Below are 23,406 nucleotides of genomic sequence, written 5' to 3'. Positions count from 1 at the left end.
GGCTGTAAAGTCACGGAGGTCTTGGGAAGTCACTGATTCGGTGACTTCCGTGACCTCCATGACAAAATTGTAGCCTTAGCTATGACTAATTGGGAGCAGTGGAGAAGTTGGATTGATAGGAGCTGAGGTAACAGAAGGAGATGTTCTAGGCACTGTGATACAGGAGGGCCAGGAGCAGTGGGAGAGTGCTAGAGGGGAAATATATAAGCTCAAGGCTAATTAAGGTATGGCTCCCTGTAGACTAGGGAAGGTGGCCGCAGGTTAATTGGAGCACCTGCAGTCAATTAAGGCCCTGTTAGGAACCTTATAAAACCCCCTGCGTCAGGCAGACGGAGGACAGGGAGGAAGGAGAAAGGACTGGAGCTTGGAGGGGTGTTGACAGATTTGGAAGACCTGAGAATTGGAGTAAGGGAGACCCTGCCCCAGCAGGACAGGGAGACTCCCTTCCCCACAGCATCTGAGGACCAAGGGTAACCCCACCTAAGGGGGACGAGGGTAAGAAATCCACAGGAGTTGAGAGGGGCTGGGACTCAGAGCGACGAGCAAAGCCAGACCCCTCCCCCGCTTCCCTCCTCTACCACCTTCCTGGGCTAATAGCGGGGCCCTCGGCACCCAAGAGCAGGGGCAAAGGGTGGCATCTTAGCTCCCTGCCCAGAAAAGCACAGGACCCACCAAACTAAAATCGGCCATCTTGCCACAGCACCCTTAAAGATCAACATCAACAAAAATGCTCTTGAATGTCTTTTATATGAAGTGAAATATAAAATACTTCATCGGTATTAATATTAACACAATAGGAATTATAAAAGTATAAAATACTGAATCTCTAGTGTAAGTACAGTTTACTGTGTACTTTTCATTTGTCTTTCCTACACGTCTGTACCCAAGAGTCTAGAAAAGAAACTGAAAAAGAAATATAAATGCCAGTAGGTTAATGCCTCTAGGTTAATGCTAGCTTGTGACTTGATTTGCCAATCCCCACTGCCCAGAAATGCCCTGCATAATATTATAGCTAATAGATAAGGTGTCCGTAGATGGCACTTAAGAATACGTAGCATAGTTCTTGGGTTTTGTCTAGGGGTGCTGATGATGGAATTTGGGTTATTTCTACTTCAAGCGAGGGGGTGCTGCCACACCCCCAGTATCCCCAGTTCCAGCACCACTGGTTTGGTCAGTGAGCGAGCTGCAGACGGCTTCTTTTGTGTAGCACTTTACATAAGCTGTTAACGAACACTGTTCCAGCATACCCTATGTTCCAGCTACCTGAAACATCGCACGATACACACTCTGGGGCGAGGTGGGGAATTGTTCTGGAAAGTCTGGGATACGTTACACAAGCGGTTTTAAAGATACGGAATTTGAAGGGAAAAAAATCCATACCACAACACAATGCACTAATCTGCACACGCAATTCTCCCCAGGAGCAGAGATGAGAAAGCACAAACCAGACGTTAGTCAAATCCAGTAGTGCAGTACAGAGAGGAGAGCAGTCCAGGACACTATACAGAATAGAAAAGGGACCCTGCCAATTACCTGTCAAAAGTTTCTCTCTCACACATCTCCAAAAACCGATTCACATATAAACTTCAAAAGGAATTACAGAGTTGTTTAAAGACGTCACATACACACCTCAGACCACCACACGTACTATAGGCTCTAGGGCACTCCTTCCAGGTGGGTCACACGCAGACAATACTAATTTCACAGCGTTCAGACCAGAAGGGACCGTCCATTATGATTACTTCATCTGACCTCCTACAGACAGAATTTCACCCAGGGATTCCTGCTTCCAGCTCATATGCTTTAGTTCAACCACCAGTTGCTATCGGGGCCAGGGTTGGGGAAGAAGAGGTGGCATTCTTCCAAACTCTGCCCACACAATAAGCTCCGCCCATGGGGGTACCAAGGCGAGACGCTGTGCACAGTAGATCGTGGAGCTGTTCAAAATACAGTCACGCTGTCACTGGGCTTCTGGAGCCCGGCTCCTCTTAGTGGGGCTTGACCATGCCCATGGGGTCTGCTAGGTCTGCTAGGTCCAGCTCCTCCTTGACCGCAGCAGGAAATTAAATGAATTAATTCATCCAGACGCCAATGTGAGATGTCACCCCCAGCCCAGGGCGCAGGTCTGCGACCCGCCCTCTCCTTTCTCCCACAAGCAACAAAATAGTTAACAACGTTGGCATTTCAGTCACTGCCTGTGGGCATCTGGGATGCATGGAGCAGTTCACACCACCGAGCTGTCTCTCCGACCTCTCTGCATGGGAAACACTAGTCACATTGAAGTTTTGAGGTGTGCTTGGCAACTGTAACAGCTAGAGACGCTGTTTCAACATGCAAGATGAGATTCAGAGAACAAGGAAGTAGCCTCAAAGTGGGAATGGCATGGCATATGGGTGCATGCCAGCTGTTTGCAATCCCTGATCAGCACAATACCTTCCCAGGTGGCCTCACAAGGAAGGTGTCAGACTGGACCTCTTCCGGTACCCTGCACAAGTGTCATTTGAGGTAGAACAATTGCCCCAAGCTACCTTCAAAAGCCTCTCAGAGGGAGGAGTATAACCACTAAAGAGCAACTACATCGGGGTGGGCAAACTTTTTGGCCCGAGGGCCACATGTGGGTATGGAAATTGTATGGCGGGTGATGAATGCTCATGAAATTGGGGTTGGGGTGTGGGAGGGGATGAGGACTCCGGCTGGGGGTGTGGGCTCTGGCGTGGGGTCAGAAATGAGGAATTCAGGGTGCGGGAAGGGGCTCTGGGCTGGGACAGGGGGGTGAGGGTTCCAGGTGGGGGTGGGGGCTCTGGGGATGAGGGTTTTGGGATGCAGGAGGGTGCTCCAGGCTGGGACCAAGGGGTTCAGAGGGCAGGAGTGGGATCAGGGCTGGGGCAGGGGGTGGGGGCACAGGAGGTGGTCAGGCTCTGGGTGTTGCTTACCTCAAGCAGCTCCTGGAAGCAATGGCATGTCCCCTCTCCGGCTCCTAAGTGGAGGTGCAGCCAGGTGGCTCTGCATGCTGCCGTCTGCAGGCACCACCCCTGCAGCACCCATTGGCCAAGATTCCCAGTCGGTGGGACTGGCACTTGGGGTGGGGGCAGCGTGCGGAGCCCCTACGCATAGGAGCCAGAGGAGGGGCATGTCGCTGTTTCTGGGAGCCATGCAGAACCATGGCATGCATGGAACAGGGCAAGCCCCCACCCCGCTCCCTGGCAGGAATGCGAGGGCCAGATTAAAACATCTGATGGGCCGGATGCGGCCCGCAGGCCATAGTTTGCCATTCCTGAACTACATCCATTCCAACAAGAGTCTACAGCTGATTAGGGGTTACCACAATACAAATAAATGCCCAGTCAGAACGGGACCTCCTATGAATGGGGTTCAAATCCATCCCTGCCCAAAAAGTTTGCAAGGTAAACGTGAGACAAGCTGCAACCAGTGTGACCGAAGGAGCCAAGAAGGAAGAAAGGGTTAGAGTCAGGGAAATCAAATAGCGCGGCTCCATAGGCATCCAGGATTGTGCAGCTTCCCTGGCTGGTGACTTCCTGTAGGGGTCACAGCAAAGGATGGATTCGGAAGATCCTGCCTTTTGATCTACGTGTGGTTTCCACTCACATGGGGCAGCATGGACGCAACCGCAAAAGGAGACGCTAACAGATGGGTGGAGGGTGGCTGCAGCGAGCAGGACCCAGGAGGGGCGAGCTGCGAAGAGACAAGAGTGGATCACAGGGTAGGGTAGAGCTGTGAAAGCTCTCAAAGGGGAGGACAAGCTGCTTGGACCTGATCCGGGGAGCCAGCAGAGGGGTGGCAGGATGGGAGCAACGGGCTAGCTGGCTCACCAAGCCCTGGTGAACGACATCGAAGGCAGCTGGGAGGAGGATTGAGAAACGGGCAGTGCAGACACTTGCTCTTCATCCATCATGAGATCGACCAGGGCAGCACCTGCACCCTACCTGGGTCTGAAACGTGAGTGACTGGGGGTGAGAAAGTCTGAGGGGGGCCTGGAAATATTGGGGGGCTGATGTAGGTTCCCATCCCTGCACATTTTTCTTAAGGGAGTTGTCCTGCAGGCTCAGAAGTGGAGGAGCTGGAGCAGCCGCAGTGGCACCCGGGATCCGGGAGCAGATAGGAACTGGGGGCATCAGGAGCAGCTACACCTAGTGAGAGGGTCATGAACTGCCAGCACCCCCTTTCCCCAGCTTGAAGACCGCTCCCTCCCCCAACCCCTCTGAATCTCAGCAGCTCCCCATGCAGAGCACCCGCCCTGCTGTCCCTGACTGCACCCACTCCCCTGCCTTTCCCGAACACCTGCACTGCCCCCCGCTCCTCATGCACAGCACCCCACGCTGACTCCCCCCCCACTTCCTCTCCCACCGCCCATGCTTAGGGTGCACCTCCCACCCCATGCAAAGCGAGTTTCTGCCCCCTGTCCCACCCCAGCCTCCTCAATCCCTCTCTCCGCAGGGTTAATAGCCAAGGTGACTGTGGCCATCAAGGGATGGGGTCTTGACCAGAGACCTCGCATAGCTTCCTTCCAGACAGCTAGCACTTTGCCCCCTTCCCTCCCCTCAGAAGCAGGAAAGTGTTGGGTAATTACTGTGTTGCCCAGCGTACCACAGCTCGGAGACAAGCGCTGTAGGCCCTTCAGCAGCTAGGCCTTGTAGGTGCTAGCCCTGGTGGGGGCCTAACAGCCACTCAGACCCACGGCTCAGGAAAAGGGAATGGGCTCAGGGCTGGCAGCAAAGGGTGCAGATACCCGAGGTACAGAGGATTAAACAGTTACAGTTCCCAGTGAGGGCTAGCGGTTGCTGTTTGGCCCTGGGGCAGTCCAGGCGAGAGTCAGGGTCCTTCAGGGCTCGTGCCTGGCACACCCTCTCCAGCGCAGTCTCTGTTCAAGCCAATAGGAGCTTTCAGGTTTCCAGGCCAGGCTCCGTTAGTGTCTCTCATTGAGCCCTTCTGCACTGGCTCCCCCGTCCAGCTGCTGCTGCTCCCCCATCAACCTGCCCCCAGCTGTAACGTCCAACCGGCAGCTTGTTCCACAGAGGGATCTGTCCACAGTTCCTGGAGCTTCTCTGCAGCTCCCTGTGACCATATGGTTCCCAGTCCCTGGCTCTGACGCTTCCTAAGCTGGAGAAGGGGGACGTGCAGTGGGGAGAGGCCCATAGGAGCGGTAGGCCCCTGCTCTGCAGATCCCTCACAGTGGTTAGACCCTCAGGAGTTTCTCTGTGAGGGTGGGTGGAGCGGTGGCACTGCCCTCCCGGCCGTGCCCAGTGGAAGAGCTCTCCCCTTTCAGGATACACAGGGAGGCGAGGGATTCTGCACAGCCCAGGTCGCACCCTCGCTACACTGGCATCAGCTGGGCACGCACAGTTCAGCCCCGCTTACTCTCATGCTGAGCTACCCAAAACCACACCCACGATGCACCCCACACGTGCAGCCTGGGACTTCCGTAGGCTCGGAACGTGGCCAAATCCACCAGAAACACCCCAGGGCCCATCTTTTCCCTGCCAATTGCACTTCCTGCCCCCAGCCACTGCAGGGCTGGAGCAGTTAAGAAGATGGCCCCAAGAATTTCCTTCCAACAGGGAAAGGACTTTTTCCCCTACTCAAACAGCTGAACCGCTCTGAATCCCCGAGGGTCGGAGACCAGGCCTGGGAAGTGTCAGCCTGAAAGCAGGTTAGTGGTTGTGGCTGCTGCTGTCACTATGTCACTGGAGTGGAGAGAGGGGAGCAGAGAAATGAATGGAGGGATGCTGGAGGTCAGCATTAAAATGCCATCGAGAAGGGGCAAATTTGGCTCCAGTGACACTGGCCCGTGAACATGAAGGGCCTGATCTAGAACGGTATGTAGGTGCCTAGAGATGCAGATAGGCGAACATCACAATAGGTTCCAATATCCACCTCTAGGCACCTAGGTACCTTTAACCATCTACCCCAAAGAGCCAGCAGTGGCCAAGCAGCTGCTAATCCTGAGCTCTACAGAGCTCATTTAAACAAAGGGTCTCCAAACACTCTCACAAGACACATGTTGTCATTCCCATTGTCCAGGTGCAGCCAATCCTTTGGGAAGTTCCTAGAGAGCGAGAAAGCCATATTAAGTATGTGCCCTATTGTAATACACACAGCACATGTCAATGCAAACAAGAGAATCCATAGCAGAAGAGGGGAAATTCATTTCCTGACTGGGAAATTACTGACCACGCACAGTCCTGGATTGGAGTTTAGAGCTGGAAAATGTCCCTGGTTTACCTCCATTAGCAATAATCTACTGTGTGCTCCTGGAATTGTCAGAGCTTATTCTTACCAGCCACATTCCCAGTGTAAGCACTGACACCGATGGAAAGGATCAGCTCTGGCAAAGCTGTTTCAGTGGAATCATCGGGAATGGCTACAGTAACAAACCAACGTTCAAAATGTTTGCCTTACAAGGCACATTCCCGAGGCAGCAATGTGGGGGGGGAGGGACCCAGAAACAGTGAGACAGAAATCACACACCAACCCATTGAGGTCATTTAAAGCCTCCAGCAGGGGGATTTAGCCAAGTTCTCCGTGACGCTTTGTCACAGGAGTGTAGGTACAAACAAACAGGAGCTCAGACAAAGGGAGTCAACACACATTTTATTAGTAAAAAGTTAATCGGCTTAAAGTGTGCGACTAAATAAGCAAAGCTTACATTAAAGTGGCCTGCCAAGAAAGGACTCCATGGAAAGAAAGTTCTAGGAAATACAATATAGTCTCTATGTTCCTTTGTAATCCAGCACTATAAATATTCATGATTCTGGGTTAATGGGGTACCCAGCTCTCTGCCACCACAATAGTTTTTTGTTTATTCTCAGGACCATGAACTTTGGAACCATGAACCTAAATTTGAGGCCTCTGCATTCGTGCATGTTAGCAAACCCAGAAAGGGGGCTGGAGCGGAGACAAAGCAAGGAGCACGTCATGGAAGAGTAACAAAGGTCTGCTTGCAGGTTTTTAAAAAACAGTAATAAGGGCCTTGGGGTACACAGACCTTCCCGCATGTCTGCATCACAATTGCCCAGAGCAGCCTGGGAGAGCGCACTGGTTCCACAACCTACCCACCCCTCTCCTGCACTGCCTCAGAAACCAGGTAGATTCCAGCCTTTCACTCATTCACTGGACAGGGAGCAGAAGAGGCTTTAAGCGAGAAGCAGCCACCTGCATTATATAACAGCACTACAGAGCAGAGAATGGGGCATCCCCCTCACAAGCCTCTGCAAAGTGAAGGTCAGAAACAGCTAAGCATAACCCCTCGGCCTACCACCCAGCCTGCACCACTTGTGCATTGATTAGGCAGAGGCATGATTAGGCAGTGGTCTGAGCACAGGTCTGGTAGGCAGGATTTCCCCTGAGTTCTAACTGTAATGTTCACCACCATCCTTGCAGAAGTCACATATGTTAAGAGGTGCTGAAACCCTGCAGCCAGCCCTGGCTTCAACGGGGTCTTAGGACATGCTTCCTCAGCACCGCCCAATGCCCCCAGGGGATCAAGAGTCTTGCCATGTTTGACATTGTTCTGAAGCCCCCAGAGTCAGGTGATTACATGAGAATTTCTGCTTTCGTTTTCTTTAGCAGTATATTGTTGTCCTCACAGCTGGGGGAAGAAAAAGCTGAAAAACATGAATCCTAGAGGTTCGGAAATGCAAATAAAAAAAATCAACACACTGTTGTTTTTTAAATTTTGTGATTTGAGACACACTGTTTCCATGGGCCTGCCTCATCACCTTTGAACCCTCAAGGCTTGGATCACAAGCGCTGAATAAATAAGGCCTAGACTATACAAAGAGACCGATACACATAAGTCAGGCTGTGCAGGATAACATTTCCTCACCTTGACCCACCATGATAACAGGAGTCAAGGTCAATAAAGCACTCAGAAGGCAACAAGCACTGAGATTTGCCTGGAACAGCTTCCCTGATTGCTCTGTGCAAAAGAACAGGCCCTTTCCTCATTCAAATCACCCTTCAAAACTCCCTTCTCGCACCCAGCTATAAGCTCCAGCCCTCCATTATAACAACTTATTCCTTCGGCTTTCTGATTACTGCCTGCACTCCTGAACTGCCCATCACCACTGCATCTGGGTGCTCAGACAGTCATTTGGCTGGGACGGGAGAGCACAGCTCCCTATTCTGCCCTTCTGGACAGCTCTGTCTCCAAGCAAAGCTTGTCCCTACATGTCCCTTAGGAAGAAGGGAAGCTCACAACAGCCCCTAGCAGTGGTCTGATGCCAGCTTAGCCACGCTGCTGGCAGAAGCTCTTTCTAAAACAAAACCCATGGAGTGAGAAAGCTCTGCCCCTGCTCCTGACCCCCAATACATGAGCTCAGCTGGAGCATCCTGGCTGAACGAAGCTGCAGTTTCTGGAGTGCAGACTGAGACGTCTCCCTGAGTTGCCCTCCAGGACACACAGGTCCTCACGGTGGAAACGTGCACTTCCAGCAGGACCAAAACCCCTTGTACACACACTAAGGGCTGAATTTGCTCTCCAAATCCGGTGCAATAGCACTGCAGGGGACAGTTACGTTTTCCGTGTGCGGTCAGGTTAATTACTAACTTGGTGCAAAGTAGACATTTTCCCATGATCCCTTTGGGAAATTTGGCCCAAGAGTCTCTCACAAGTGAGTCCCTCTTGTGTAAACCAAATCATAGTCCCCAAGCTCCGACAACATCTCAGGGACAGGCCACTGTCACCCGTAGTCATCAGAACACATCTATGCAAGGAGAAATCAATAGGACAGCCCAGACCAACCAGCTATTTCTATTCTCCTTTGCTGCCTTCTGGCCTCAGTAACCTGCCCGCTCTCCCACCCTGGCTCCTGCCTACAGCCCAGGAAAGCTCCTAACCCTATCATGTTCTATGACCACCCCACAACCATAGAAACATAGGGCTGGAAGGGACCTTCAGAGATCACCTAGTCCATCCCCCATGCTGAGGCAGTAGCAAGTAAACCTAGACCATCCGTGCAGGTGTTTGTCCAATCTTCTTAAAAAACCTCCACTGATGGGGATTCCACAACCTCCCTTGATCACCTGTTCTAGTGCTGATCTACTCTTAGGAAGGTAGGTTGTGAATTGAAGGCACAAATAGTAATTCTGGTTAATTTCCCAGTCTATAGCTATCTACCTGAGGAACAGACATTTGACAACCAGCAGACTCTTCAACCTGGCAGGCAAAGGCTGGAAGTTGAAGGTAGATCATCCCCCATTTCATTTTAGTAACAAATGGGAGAAAAAACCCAAAACTGCGGCATGGGGCTGAATGAAGGAGGCATGGGCGTGGCTGGGGGTTGGACTTGGGGAACTAATACAGGATAGCTTGTGCAGTGGGGCCAGAGAATGCAAGCAGAGTCCTGCTGACCAGGTGGGGGAAAAAGTCCGCCATGGAGATGAATGCTTTTCGGAAGAGTGAAGAGTGTAAACACAGCAAACGTTTTGCAGATCAACTGAAGAGGGTGCTACCCGGACACTGCTATAATCATGTCACCGTACAGAATGGAAAAATCTGTGTGCACTGGTCCCAGTGTTAGAACAGGACAGACAGGACTTTAGGAAATTCTGATGCTTAGTCACCAGGAGCGAGCAATACCCCTAGCAAATACTGCAATGTCTCGTCACTTAAATACAGCAAGGAAGGGACTATAGTGCACAAGGCTGCAAAATCAAAATCAATCGTATCTAACCAAGCATGAAGGGAATTCACTTCCCCCTATTAAAAGAGGTTACTTACTAGGCTACTGAATCTTTCCTAAGTCATATTTAGATGCCCAGAAAAATGAACCGCAGGCAGCAGGTCGCAGTGGTGGCATGGGTGGGAAATGCTATCCGAAGAGTGCATGCTTTCCAATCACATCAAAGGTTAGACATTACAGGCATTCGCTTCTCACAGCTAACCAACACCATGCGTGCCCTGTCTGAATGGTCAACCGCAGGTCCAAGTGTCACGGAACAAAATCTCCTCCTAACACGAACAATACAGCAATAAAAGGCCTACCTTCAGTTACACAGACCACCCCAGGGGGGAGCTCACCAGAGATTTGCCTCCGCTCTCCTAGACTGGATAGAGCCGAGGGCAGAAAAATCACAATCATCAACACTGTTTGTATCATGGTAGCGCCTAAGAGCCGCATCACAGGCTTCTCAGTGCTAGACACTGTACCGACAGCTCAAAGACAGTCCCTGTCCCTGGAGACGAGCTCTGCACTTACGGAAAGATTATTGCAGCGCTGTCACTAGAACTGATCAGTGATGGTCAGTCACGACCTATAAGAAAATAGTGCTTAGCATTCATTTATGAAACTAAACATTTCTTGTTAAAAACTATTTTCTTCCTAGTGGACCTGGCTACAGATATAAAAATATGACCCACTTATTAAAAGAGAGATCTTGGCATTTTGCTTTTGTATTGAAACTACACATTGTATTTTTCTTTTTTCAATAAATAAGGAAGCCCTGTTAAAAGCAAAAATTTACTCATCTGCACCACAAAAACTACTTCAATATTAAAAGCTAAATGAATTTTTAAAATCCAATGTACTTTTCACCACTGATGTATGTTTGCTTCCTTTGCAGATTTCACTCTGCTTGGACAATGGGATTGTCTTCACTGCACCATTTAGCTCAAGTTCGTACGTTCGAGTTCTTGCCCGCTCACATGAGAGCGGCCACACACAGCAATTGGATGAGCAGAGATTGGATTAGCAGCTGAGCTGGAAATCAAGTTGTTGCACCCACACTGCATTAACTTAGCTGGAGTGTCAGCAGCAACACCTCCCAGACAGGCCATCTGGCTCAAGTTTAAAGCACCACTTAACTTGAGCTAGAGATTTGCATGTGTGGGCAGGAACCGAGTGAGCAGCAAAACCTGAGGTATACCTCAAGCTAACAATGCAGCGAAGACAAGCCCAATGAAACTGGTCAGTTTCTCTTTTCTCAAACAAGCCATGTCAGAGTCTGATTTCCCTGCACTAGCAGAAAGCTGTGGTTTTGGGGTTACAAGCACCAAGATAACATTTAAATAAAAAGCATCTGTTTAAAAAAACCCTCTAAATTTGGGGGTTGAACTGCTGCCTGTAAGACACAAAAACCAAGGGAAGAATTACAACTGACTGGAAAACAGAACGTTCACCCAGCGGGAAAGGTTGACAGGTGGAAATTTGGAATGAAAAGTTGAAATGGTCAAGTTTTTCGCAGAAAGGGAATTCCAACATATTTTGATTCAGAAACTTTGAAGCATTTTGACAAGGTACAAACATATAAACCTATTAAAATATTATCCTCCGAGTCAAACGAGAACACTGACATTATCAAAATGAAACATGACAAAATGATTTGTTTTGACACTTCTGTCAAATTGTCGAAACAGAGACGCTCCCACAAAACATTTCAACCAAACCACATCTTCTGACAGCAACTGTTCCAAAATGTTTCAACCAGCTCTAGTTAAGGCCACGTCAACTCCCCGGGGACGACAGTGGCATAGCTACGGTGCCGTAACTATACTGGCATAACCACATAGTATAGACACAGACTACAGTGATGGGAAGGGTATTTCTGTCACTGTATGAACCATCTCCCCAAGCGACAGTAACTAGGTTAATGAGGCTTCCAACGACCTTGCTGTGTCTATGCCGGGGCCTAGGTTGGCATAGCTCTGTCGCTTAGCGGTGTGGGTTTTTCAGATCTCTGAGAAACATCAGCCTATCCAAGCTTAAGAATTTATTTACCCTTAGCACCACCTTTACTTGAGCACCACCACATCGTGGCCTGGTGGGCATGCTTGCATCCGCCCTAGTTACATCCCTCAGTGAGAATGAGGAGCACTGCTTTACAATTGCATCTAGCAATCAATACAATAATAGCGCACCGGACAGGTGGATCATAGACTCAAAACTTTAAGGCCAGAAGGGACTATCGTGATCATCTAGTCTGACCTCCTGCACATCGCAGGCCACAGAACCTCACCCACCCACTCCTGTCATGGACCCCTAACCTCTGGCTGAGTTACTAAAGTCCTCAAATCATGATTTAAAGACTTTAAAGTTACAGAGAATCTACTATGTACTCCCAATGGTTTTAGTTGCTTTTAACTTTGCCAAACTAACCATTTGGGCTGAAATTTTCCACTCTGGGTGTCTGACTCAGGCTGTTTTCAGTTTGGGGTTTTTGAACATTTAAGATAAAACACTTCGCTGTTTCTGAGATTGAGCTTAAAGAAAAACACGTGGCCCACATTTTAAAAAATTCTTACAGACATTTGGGTGAGAAATCAGTGCCCCCATGGTTTGGAGCAAGGGCTTGGAATTTGTTGGGGGGGAAATCACCCTGGTGCCAAGAATGTGCCTTTTGCCACCCCTCTGAAAATTTGCCCAAATTACAAATCTTCAAAAAATTAGTTTGCATGCATAGGCCCCAACTCCATGGAGCACCCACAGGAAAAAAAAAGTGGATGCTTAGCACCCACCGGGGGGCCCCCACCAATCAGCTCCTCCCACTTTCCCCCATGTGCAAACACAGGCTCTGATTTCCCTGGGGGTGCTGACTCCACCCCTTCCCCCAAGACCCCACCCCTGTTCCACCTCTTTCTTCCCTGTTCTGCCTAGCGCCCACTGGTGGGCCCCACCGATCAGCTCCTTCTCCTCCCTCCCAGTGCCTCCCGCCCGCCACGGATCAGCTGTTCAACACTGGAGGGGAGGGGGTGGAGTGAGGTCGGGGCGCACTGCGGGGGAGTGGGAGGAGCTGATTGGTGGGGCCCACCAGTGGGCGCTAGGCAGAACAGGGAAGAAAGAGGCGGAACAGGGGTGGGGTCTTGGGGGAAGGGGTGGAGTCAGCACCCCCAGGGAAATCAGAGCCTGTGTTTGCACATGCTCAGTAGAGGCTTGTTAGGGTTATTTATCCAAAGATTCTATCTGCCCCGAACATGCTCCAGGAGCCTGGGGCTGAGCAGGACTTCCCCTGCAATTGTTACTCCTAACTGCTGTGGGCTGCTAGTCACCAGAACCAAGAGACAGGAGACTTGCCACTACCCTCAGGGCCTCCCCTGCTGGCACCCAGGCTGAGAGAAGGAAGCTGGCTGACTCATGCAGAAGGGACAAGAACTGGACCTATGGGGAGGGGTGGTGGAGGGTAGTAGATTGGGACACAGAGCCGAGAGGGAAGAAGGCTGGCTCTGTAGGGAGACTGAAAGCTAGCAGGGGCAAATGGAAGGAGGAAGACTGGGACTAGCATGGAAAATCTGGGGGTGGAGACTGAGAAAAGAGAACAGGGCAGAAAGATCCAGGCCTGGGGGAGAACCGAGGAAGACAGGTAATGGTCACACTAAGATGTGTGAATTCTGTAAAGGTAATTCTGAATTCTTCCCAGTACTGCATTAAAAAAAAAAATCATATTGGCTGCTGAGAAATTTGAGCTGGTGGGTCACCGGTACATCTTATTCTGATGCAGATTTTGACTGGAATAGGATAAAAGAAAACATTCAGCAGTCCTTCTCCTAGCTCTCACATTTCTTCCAGAGAGTTTTCTCTCCAAACAGTTCATTTCCCACGTTGTTATATATTCTGAATTCAGTAACTTTGACCATTTGCATTTTCCTAGGGGCCAAAGTTTATGAGGCTTCAAAACGACTTCTGGGGCAAAGTCTTAATGTGATGTTGAGCCGCTGCACATTCGGGAAGCTGCTGCAGACCTCGGTAATAAAAGGCCATTTATATCGGTTAAACAGGAAGAGGCTGTTTTTAGACCATTAAACAACTCTAGGAGTGCCGAGCTTGCCTACAGTAAACATGCCCAAGTGAAAAACAAGAAGTCATCAGGATTTCTAAATCAATAACCAATCAACCTCCCAGTCAGCCGCTCCCTGCAGGGGATCTTTCAGCCTTGCAAACGCTGGAGTGGATTAAAATGCTGAACAAGGTATCCTCTCTTCTGCCAGGGAAGCTAAACATTTCTGTAACCTTAACTCAGTCAGAGGCTCAGATAGAAAAGATGACAAAAGCCAAAAAACCTGGTCAACAGGATCAAGCCAATGGCTCATCAGTATCACGGGGCAGAGAGGGCAGATTTCAGCACCAGCCGAAGGCAGCTTGGCTGCAGACTGACCCCTGCAACCCTCAGGATCCAGGGAAGCAAGAGTATTTGGTGTCCCCACAGGGAAAGGATATAGGAACCTACTTACCTGCGGGGAAACCCTGTACTAAGCTGTGCAGGAGGACTCCGCATAAGGAATCATACAGCACCCTGAGGAAGAAATCTAACAGACTCTCTAGTGGAGAATGGAATAATGAATCACGGCGCCCTCTTCTGACTAGGTACTCATCTGGGTCCCTGCTTCTCAGGTGGCCAGATCTTCTCCAGCTGGGTCAAGTAGAGAAAAAGGGAGATTAGTAAGGGAGCACATTCATTACAGCAGGTACCCTGCTCCAAAGAGCTAAATGAGACACAGAAAATGAAGCCATGGCATGAAGTAAGTCTACAGTTTGGGTAAGCGAGAACATAGGCATTAATGATGGGTCAGGGGGGAAGACCAGGGCCAGCTGGAAAGGGGGTGGGGGAAGGGCACTTTACAAACACAAATTGGGAGTGTGTTCCAGGCTTAGGGAGCAGCAGGGTAGAAGGCACAAAGCAGAGAAGGTAGGAGCAGTAGGTAGGCCAGAGACCTAGGGGCAGTCACGGGGGTGGAGGGAGATGAAAATGAGCATTGAGGTGGACAGACAGGATGTGCCAACTGAAGATGAACCGGGTTGTGATGGGGTGGTAGGCAGAGAGCTGCTGGGAGAGGATGTAGCTAAAACAGAGAAAGATCACATTGCCAGCGATATAGCGATATTCTGGACAGACCAGTGCAGGGAGAAAGTTACAGGGGCTAAAGCAAGAGACTACCATGGAGAAGGGTTTAGCAGTGTGGAGAGAGGAACAGATGGACAGGTGTGACAGAGGGGACGTGGCCAAAGGGCAGGAAGAATCAAGGACATGGATTATAGGCCTGGGGGAGACAGAGGAGACCTGCCACGGAGAGAGAAAGGGAGAGAGAGGAGGTCAGAAAGAAAGATTTACACACAGGCTGTGGGACAATTGTCGGCACTGTCAACTCTGGCGGTATTTGCAGTTTTTCAAAAAGCCCCAGCTGCTGGAGTCAAGCAATGCCAGGAGAATCTCTGCTTCCATTAAAAAAAAAACGCTTCCAGACTTCATGGTTAGAGAAAAGGTTGAAACCTGACCTCAGTGCTCCCTAACAGCACAGAAGCCCCAAGGTACAATAGGTAATCCTTGACAAAAATGAATCAATTTTTAAACCACTCCGGGGCGGGGGGGGGGCAGGGGGGAGATATTCTGCAAGGGAGGGGCTGACTTGTGAATTTGCAACACTGACACCACCAATGAGCCGTGCTGATCCCGCATTTAGACATTCAAGCCCACAGCGGGGTGCTCAATTCATAAACCCAAATGCAGACTTGGATGGCTCTTTGTCCCCCTCTAGTGGTTAGGCCAGGTAGAGACATTTCTGAGTCTGCTACTGCCTGCAAGCTAACAACCTGGGTCCCTTCGCCCCGGCAATAGAGGGAGATACTTTCAGATCTAGACACACACACACACACACCCCACGGCCAGTCCACGCAGATTAAGCCTGCATTCTAATTTAAGCATTACGTCTGAGTACTCGTGCTTGCGATGCCTGTAGGAACCCTGTGTATAGTGAGATTAACCCTTGCCCATTCTTAAACACATGGCTAGAAGGTTGGTGTGACCTAATTTAATTTCTTTCCTACTTCCTGGACCCTTGACACAATTTTATTCTTGTTGCACTTACAGATTTTCTTCTAATGAATTTCCTATAGCTCCTATTTCACTTATGATGTAGTCGGGAGCCAATCAAGAGAAAAGCCCTCAGTGTGGTTAATTAACTCACCTTTAAAAAAAAAAATTCATGCTGCAGTTCCTAGGCTCCCAGAACTTACACAGATCATTTCAGCCATCAATGAAAGGCAGCCACTTCTGGGGGTACAATGTGGCAGCTATTTAACAGTGTACAGCAGCACCACACAATAGGTTAGGACAGGAAGTGAAGTCTAAAATAGCCAAATAATTATGTTCCACTCACTGCAGTCTTAACAGTTGAATTTCAACCTGTGGACTGATGACTCTGGGCATTACCCTGTGTGGTACAGAGTACCCTCAGCTCCAGATTAGCCTCTCGGGGGCGCATGGCCCAGTGTGTGTCAGATGCTCACCAGCTAAGGATGCCATGGTGGCCACAGAGTGCATCATGCAGAAGCGGAGAGCTCCAGATAGCTTTGAGACATCTGACCTGGACACATGAGGCAGGTTAGCATCATTGCTGCTTCGCAAATAGGGCAGAGGTGGAAAATAAGAGGTCAGCCAATGAGCTGGGAGTAGAAGCCAGGTCTCGGGACTCTCAGTCCTCTTGCCTTCACCAATAGAACAGCCTTGCTTTGTCTCCACCTGCCACCTCCTCCTCCCCCCCCCCCCCCCGCGACCTTGTCCCTGTCAGCGAAGCATACCTCTATTGCAAGGGGAGACCCTGAGATGCATGCAGGCTGCAGAGCCTAGCACTGATGCAAATGTTGCTGCGAGACGGAAAAAGCCAGTGTTGGGGCTGGAAGCTCTCGAGTTGTTAAATGTAACAGACTAACCCCTTACCTGCTGTTTCCCCTGGCAGGTTGCAGGAGGGCCTGGTTGGCTGTCTCCCCAGGGTGGTCTGGGAATGAACTGACTATTCACATTGCTTCACTGACCTGCAGCTGAGAGACGGTCACGGTGAATGAGGACAGGTGGGTAAAGGCTGCTGGAGACAGTGTACACACGCACAGTAGCCATCTCACTGTTTGCAGTTGGAGATGCAATGCAGTGGAGCTGCAGTCGTGGAAAGGGTTTTAAGGCAGTTTTCTCTGTAAGCTCTATTGGACATTCCCCATCTAATGTCTATGGTTTAAAAAAATAATCCTAAACCACCTACTTCTTGCTTGAAATTTAGCATTTGGGATCTTGTGGCATGGAGAACTTTTGTAGGAAAGCTCAAGATCAATTGAGCAAAGGGCTCTAGAGATATGTGCGTGGGGTTTTTCACTTTTTGAAAAGTCTTCTAACTTCTCTGGGAACAGCATGTCAAAACCGACTCAGTCTAAGAGCACCTACCGGTAGCGTGGTTGATTCATTTGTCCTATAGAAGACTTAGTTCACTGGACTGTATCTGGACTTCAGGACTTGGTGTGTGGGCAGGAGAGGAATGATTTAGGGCATAAGGCTTATTAAAAGAGGCTGGGTGGTTAATTTTGGAGTTATTACCATGAATACTTAAACCCTTTGCAAGCTCATTGAGGTCTCTGTGGAGGTTATAAACTTCTTGAGATCTGGTTGAGTGTATAAATCTCATAGGTGTGCAGCCTGGTAACTGTAATTCCAGTTTTGGCTGATTGCTAATTTCACAGGGTTGTTACTGTGTCAAATCCTTCAGTCAAACCGGCCTGGGTGAAGGAATTTAGAACCCACACAATGTTTCTGCAAATCTTCTAATTTCCACAAATTAAACGAGGTGCTTCCCAATCCCACAGGTCTAAATCCCACTGTGAAGACTGCGGTGAGTGGAACAGGCTGTGTGGGGCTGTGACACAGGCTAGCTTCTGACCGTGTTGTACATTCCTTGCCAGGGTGCCAGACCTCCTGTGCTCCATCCACAAGGGGCTTAGTTTGCTGCACTTAGGCCCTGGGCTGTGATTTTGAGTTATCCAGACATCCCACCCCTTTATTTCATGTCATTACCACTTCCAGGGCGTTAGCAAGTCGCTGTGGAGTGGGCGCTATTCTGCACATGACTGTCAAAGGGCAGCAGCTTGGTCCAATCAAAACCCATTTCCTCTGGAACAAACAGCACAACTCCTCCATGGAGGCAGAGCCAGGAGCCAGGCAACAGAATCAAATGAAGGGAAACTCAGGCCAAACATTGGGACGTTTCCCTCAAGGTGAAATCAGTCAAGATGTGGCACCATCTCTAAGGGGAAGGGGTTTTACCCCATTACTTGGGGCATTGAAAACGGGACAGAACAAAGTGCAGCAGAAGAGACTGGAGGGAACAATCCTGCTTGGGTCCCACTCAGCTCATGACTCCCTGGGCATCCTTGGGCACCCACTATTCTGTGCCAGGCAAAAAACAGGCTACCTTCCCCCCCACGAGAATATTTCTAGGCTGCCTGGCCGCAGGAACAACCTTGAGAATGTGAGCCGAGAGGAACAGTTGCAGTGATGCCTGCCTGAGTCTATAAGGAGCCTGAAACAAACAGAGGTGTGAACTCTCCCCCTCGCCTCAGTTCAGGCCCTATGGACTGATTCTGTGGCCTCGGAAGCAGACATTTCCCCCAAACGTGTCAGAACGCAGCCTTTTGCTGTGGCACTGGCTATCGTCTTGTCTCCTTGCCCTGCTGGGACTTGCCTGCCGCGGCCTTGCACTCTCCATCTTCCCCCCACAAAGGGGGGGGGGGGGTCGGTGGGTCCCAGCGCTAGCTCTCTGCACTGCTCCAGGCAGCTGCGAGCAAGAGCTGGAGTGTAGCTTGCGCCCAGCGGGAGCCATTAGCACAGGCTGGCAAGCTGGGCTGCCTGGAGGGGAGTTCAGCAGCTGAGGCCTGGGGAGGGATGAGTGCTGAAGCAAGCAACGAGCTCCAGACTGCTCTGGCACATAGTGGGGGTGGGGGGTGCAGGGAAGGGTTTGGAACTGGGCCATTTCAACAATGCAAGAGCCAGGCCCAACTGTTACATCAATGAATATTTTCTACTATGAGCCGTGGCGCCCTGTGTTTGGGGGTGGAGGGCAGGAGGGAGGGAGAAGGCAGGCTCACCTTTACACAGAGTTTAGTCTCATTGCTCCATGGAGAACAGGGCCTTGCGGACATGTATGCGCCCGCTCCAAGATTCCAGAAGGCTCAGGATTTCCTGGACTGCACTGCTCTCCTCCTCCCTCGCTGGATCCTGGGCCTACACTACCCCACTTACGCCAGCTATCCCCTTAGCCCCACCTGTGCAACTGCTGTCCCAACTCTCTCTCCTCCAACTCCCACCCCCTCCACACCAAAAACCCTGCCCTCCCCAAGGTTTCCAGTGACATCTTCCCGGCACAGTAGCATTCCTATTTTACGGACTAGGGAGATGAGGGGCAGAGAGGTTAAGGGACCCGCTCAAGGTCACTCAGCATCAGACCCAGGAGTTCTGGCACCCAAGTCCACGCTGTAACGACATGACACACCGCCACGTTGCTATTACTAACAGAGTGAAAGCAAGCGCTTCAATTCCCTCTGAGGACAGAGCCCAAAGAAAGGAAATCAATTACTACTTGCAGGACTCATATTTATGCCCTTTAGCCCATCCCCTTTCAGCGTCGGTCTGCACATCCCCTCCCATACACTGGCTACACAAGGATAAAAGCTCGGAGTACGCACAGGCAACTGGTCTTCTGAAGACCGTGTTGGATCACACATCATCAGGCAGGCGCAATTTCCTCTCATTCACCATGGACGAGGCACTGGGACAAAGATACAGCACTCCTCATTCAGCTGACAGTCTGTTGACGCTTACACCAGCCTCCAGTTCCAAGGCAGGGAATGACATGAACCCGGTACACCTGTGGGGCAAAGTGCATCTGCCACCAGCCAGCGAGATAAGCTGTCCCCTGGGGGCCGGCAGCAAAAAATTGTGTGAGAAACATCACTGTACCTGCCACCAGTTAAAGGAGCGGTAGAAAGCAGGACATGAGATAGATCTGTATGGGCAAAGGGGCATGATGCATCTGCTACGTGGCCCTGAATGACAAGGATCCAGATTCAAAGGTAACACACTGGGGCTAGATGAGTCAATGCTTCTCCCCACCTGCAGTCTCTGTTGGTAGGAACAGTCTCCTAGGCCCCCTGCTGGAAGGAAAGATACATGCTTACCACATCAGGTACTGTGCGGTTAGAAGGATATCGATCCTGTAAACACCTGAGTCTCCACCACATACATAGATTTTTTTTTTTTAGTGACAAGTTGAAATCAAAAGAGGACACACAATCAAAAATAACTGCGCACAGACTTGTGCCAGAATAACTAGAGGTGAATTACAGCCTACTTTGTTATTTTGGTTCCAGTTTGTGTGCAGACAAGTCCTTATGGTTTAAGGCCAAGCATTTCAGAATTGGGTGTCTATTCTGTCTGCAAAGTATCCACAATTTCTCCCAAAACTGTTTAAATGGATAACCTCACTATGATCAGTGCCCAGGCTTGGGCAGTTTAACCAAGTCAGTTAGGACAAACACCATTGGTTTAGGCAGATCTCAAGGTTATACCTTTCCCATTCATACCTGCACAGAGTTCTAGCAGGGAACATTTGCTACATTCTCTTTAGAAACCTTAGTGACCCCGTGTAGATCTTGATGAGAACTGTTAAGCATAGCCAATTTTGCAAATTACACTGACAATTCTAACGAAGCAAGGTGATTGTTCAAGACAGCCAGTGGATTCTCTTTCTTGTTAAGACATTACTCTGTTCTCCTGTGCTATAGATAAGTGCTGAAATATTAACTGTAATAGTTCAGAATGCAAGTGCTTATAGTAGCAATAACAGTGGTTATATCTTGGCATTTCAGGCAACCAGATGCTTTGATCCTTGAAACATTAAGTTTGGGGAAGGAATTCCCACCCTTTCCCTAATAGCTTCTCTCCTACCGTCAGAGCTGCCCCCTCCCCCAATGTATTTGTCTACAGAGACACATACATGGCATTCAGTATAAGCCCACAACCTTGACTGGTCTAATTAAATAGCATTTCTACTATAGCACTCATCTACAGGTGCCAGAGCACTTCAAAAAAGGTGGGTAAGCCCCATTCACGGTATTTCTATCTTGCATGGGCACAGACCTAAGGGAAAAGACCACTCAACACCAACAGTCTCAAGTCTGGGCATCTAAATTTCGGCACCACCTGAAAGTGGCCCAATTTTCTGAAATGCTGAGCACCTGCACCTCCTGCTGAAGGTGAGGGGACTCCCATGGTTTGAAACCCCTGTTTCCAGAGAGGACCCTCAATTGTTAACCTTTACAAAATATTTTGCACTCTCTCAAATCACTTTACAGACAGTTACGAGTCCGGTAGATAAGTACTGCCACCAATTTACAGCTGGAGAAATGGACACGTGGACAAGTCTTGACAATACTCCTCAGTAAAACTAAAAAAGAACCACACTGGAGCCTGCAGCAGCAGCAGCACAGCCCTGGGCATAGACAGCACGTGCAGGGAAGGAAGCAGTGAAACTAACAAGAATTATATTGGTTTCACTCTGCTGCTGCTGGGGGAAGCTCTGAGCAGAGAGGCATCACACCTGGGGAAAGGATCGCCCACAGACCACGGCTACTGGAGAGGTGTGACAAGACCTACCCCAACCCGCCCTTCCCATAGAAGCCTGGAGCCTGTGGAGCAGATAGTGAACTGCCCCACCCCAAAGACTAGTGCATGGAGTGTGGGGTGGAGGGGGGAAGAGGAGAGAAAACCCCTGCCCTGTTCCAGCAGTCAAGAGAGGGCACCCACTTCAAAAGTGTCAGACACCTGCTAGTCGAGGGCTGATAGGAAAGATAGTGCTTTCAAACAAGGTTCAGGGTCAGCATCCTGACGGGAATCCAGGCTCACAAAACACTGAAGCATATTAGAAAGCAGAGACACGACGACTTCCGTACCCCAATTCTGAAGTTTACACGGTGCAGCCGGGCCAACATGCCCAGAAATGATTTTGGCATTGCCTTGACATTGCTCCTTGTCTCTGCGGGAGGTGTACAATAAGGCCAGGCGAGTATATTTTGGTATTTATACACACGTTCTGTTGTTAGAAACGGACAGAAGTAAGCTCAGAAAACATTTCTTCATTACCATTGGATTCCAGAGTGGAATTTCAGACTCAAGAAAGCCCATAATTAATTTAAATTCCATCGCTAAGGCACTTCAGTGAGATCAAATCTCTAACTGCATGGCCTAGTGACCAGAAGAGAATACCACACTTGGCAAAAAACATATCCTTTGAAAGGAATCGGCCCCAACCCATCAACCTGAATTTCCTATTTTGATCACAATTACAAATGAGGCGGGCGAGTTACTCATAAAATCCATCAGCAGAGTTTTTGCAATCAGTGGATGTAACAAATGCACATCAGATAGAGAACATAAGGGCTGTACAACTCCCCAGCAGCGTCCGGATGCTTCAGTGCTCCCAGAATACTTGTAGATGCAAACCCAAGTGAGCAGCCTACAGAAAGCAAAGCCCCAGATGTTCAAAATGCCCCAAGATGGAGCGAGAGCTGTCCCGCTCCATCACTTGCTGGCTTACTGGACTCACCCCATCTCCTCTAATTAACGGGGGGAAGAAGGAGTTTGCAGCCCAGGATGGGGGGAGGCGAACATGGGCTGTCTTGGATTTGAGACCTGCAGTAAGCTTCATTCCTGGCTGGTTGCTTCTATTCCCCCACCCCTCCCCCCCGGACACTCAGCTACAAGAGAAACGAGGAACTTTTCATCCAAAGCGGGGTAATCTCGGAGCCGGGAGATGCTGCTTCAATCAGGAAGCAAGATCCCCGCTTTATTCCCTGCCTGGGGCGGTCCCAGTCCCTGCTGTCACTTCCCCAGCTCAGGCTGGGGCGATGCACTGCCCAGAGCCTCGACACGCTTCTCAACCCCCGGCGACACTAACGCGTTCTGCTCGGGGAGCGCAGCCGGAGTTTGGCTCCTTCGCAGCCTCCGGCGCGGTGCAGCTGTTTGCCGCACCTGGAACGGGACAAGCCCCCCGGGGCAGCTGCTAGCTCCAGCCCGGGCCAGGCAGCGCTGGGCAGGGAAGTTCTTGCGAGCGGGGCAGGCAGGCGGATCTGCCCAGCCAGGCGCCAGGTGCCGGCAAACTTGGCCCGGGAGCCCCCGGCACTCTCACCTACCGGCTTTGCAGGGGTCGCGGTACCCCGGCTGCTGCTCCAGGCTCTCCTCCTCCGCCAGCCCCCAGGAGGCGGGCGCGCCGCGGGCAGCCGGCACCCGCAGAAGTAGCAGCAGCAGCAGGGTCCCGAGAGGGGCAGCCCGGCCCATGGCGGCTGCAGAGCGGCGCCCGGGGAGAGCTTGGGGCGGCTGCAGCGGCCGCCGGGCACTGCACGGAGCTCCCCGCGCCCGCTGCCTCAGCCGGGGGCGATGCTGCTGCGCTTGCAGCTGGGGCAGGGCAGGAGCCGTGCCGGGCTCCCGCCCCCGCCGCGGCCTGGCTGGGCTCGGCCCCCGTCACTCAGGGCAGGGGGAAGCCAATCCGCAAGCACCCGCGCCCCGGCTCCTCCTTCCAGGGGAAGCCCTGCGAGCCCTGGGGGCGGGGGGGGGGGGGCCGCTGCGGGCTCAAGGTTCCTTCGC

General features: G+C 50.7%; 1 protein-coding gene across 2 annotated transcripts in view; it reads right to left on the bottom strand.

Annotated features, from left to right (window-relative positions):
• The window catches only part of TLL2 (tolloid like 2), a 190,888-nt gene extending 167,691 nt beyond the window's left edge, over positions 1–23,197 (bottom strand). For both annotated transcript variants that reach the window (XM_048858800.2, XM_075130719.1), the window contains exon 1: positions 22,956–23,197. In XM_048858800.2, coding sequence (XP_048714757.2) covers positions 22,956–23,100 — 145 coding nt within the window. In that variant the 5' untranslated portion in view covers positions 23,101–23,197. The remainder of the gene's footprint in view (positions 1–22,955) is intronic.
• Between the last annotated feature and the right edge of the window lie 209 nt (positions 23,198–23,406).

The sequence above is a fragment of the Caretta caretta genome, chromosome 7 (genome assembly GCF_965140235.1).
Source record: "Caretta caretta isolate rCarCar2 chromosome 7, rCarCar1.hap1, whole genome shotgun sequence".
NCBI classification, from domain to species: domain Eukaryota; kingdom Metazoa; phylum Chordata; order Testudines; family Cheloniidae; genus Caretta; species Caretta caretta.
The sequence above is the reverse complement of the archived record's forward strand: the minus strand, read 5'-3'. Positions and strand labels throughout refer to the sequence as shown.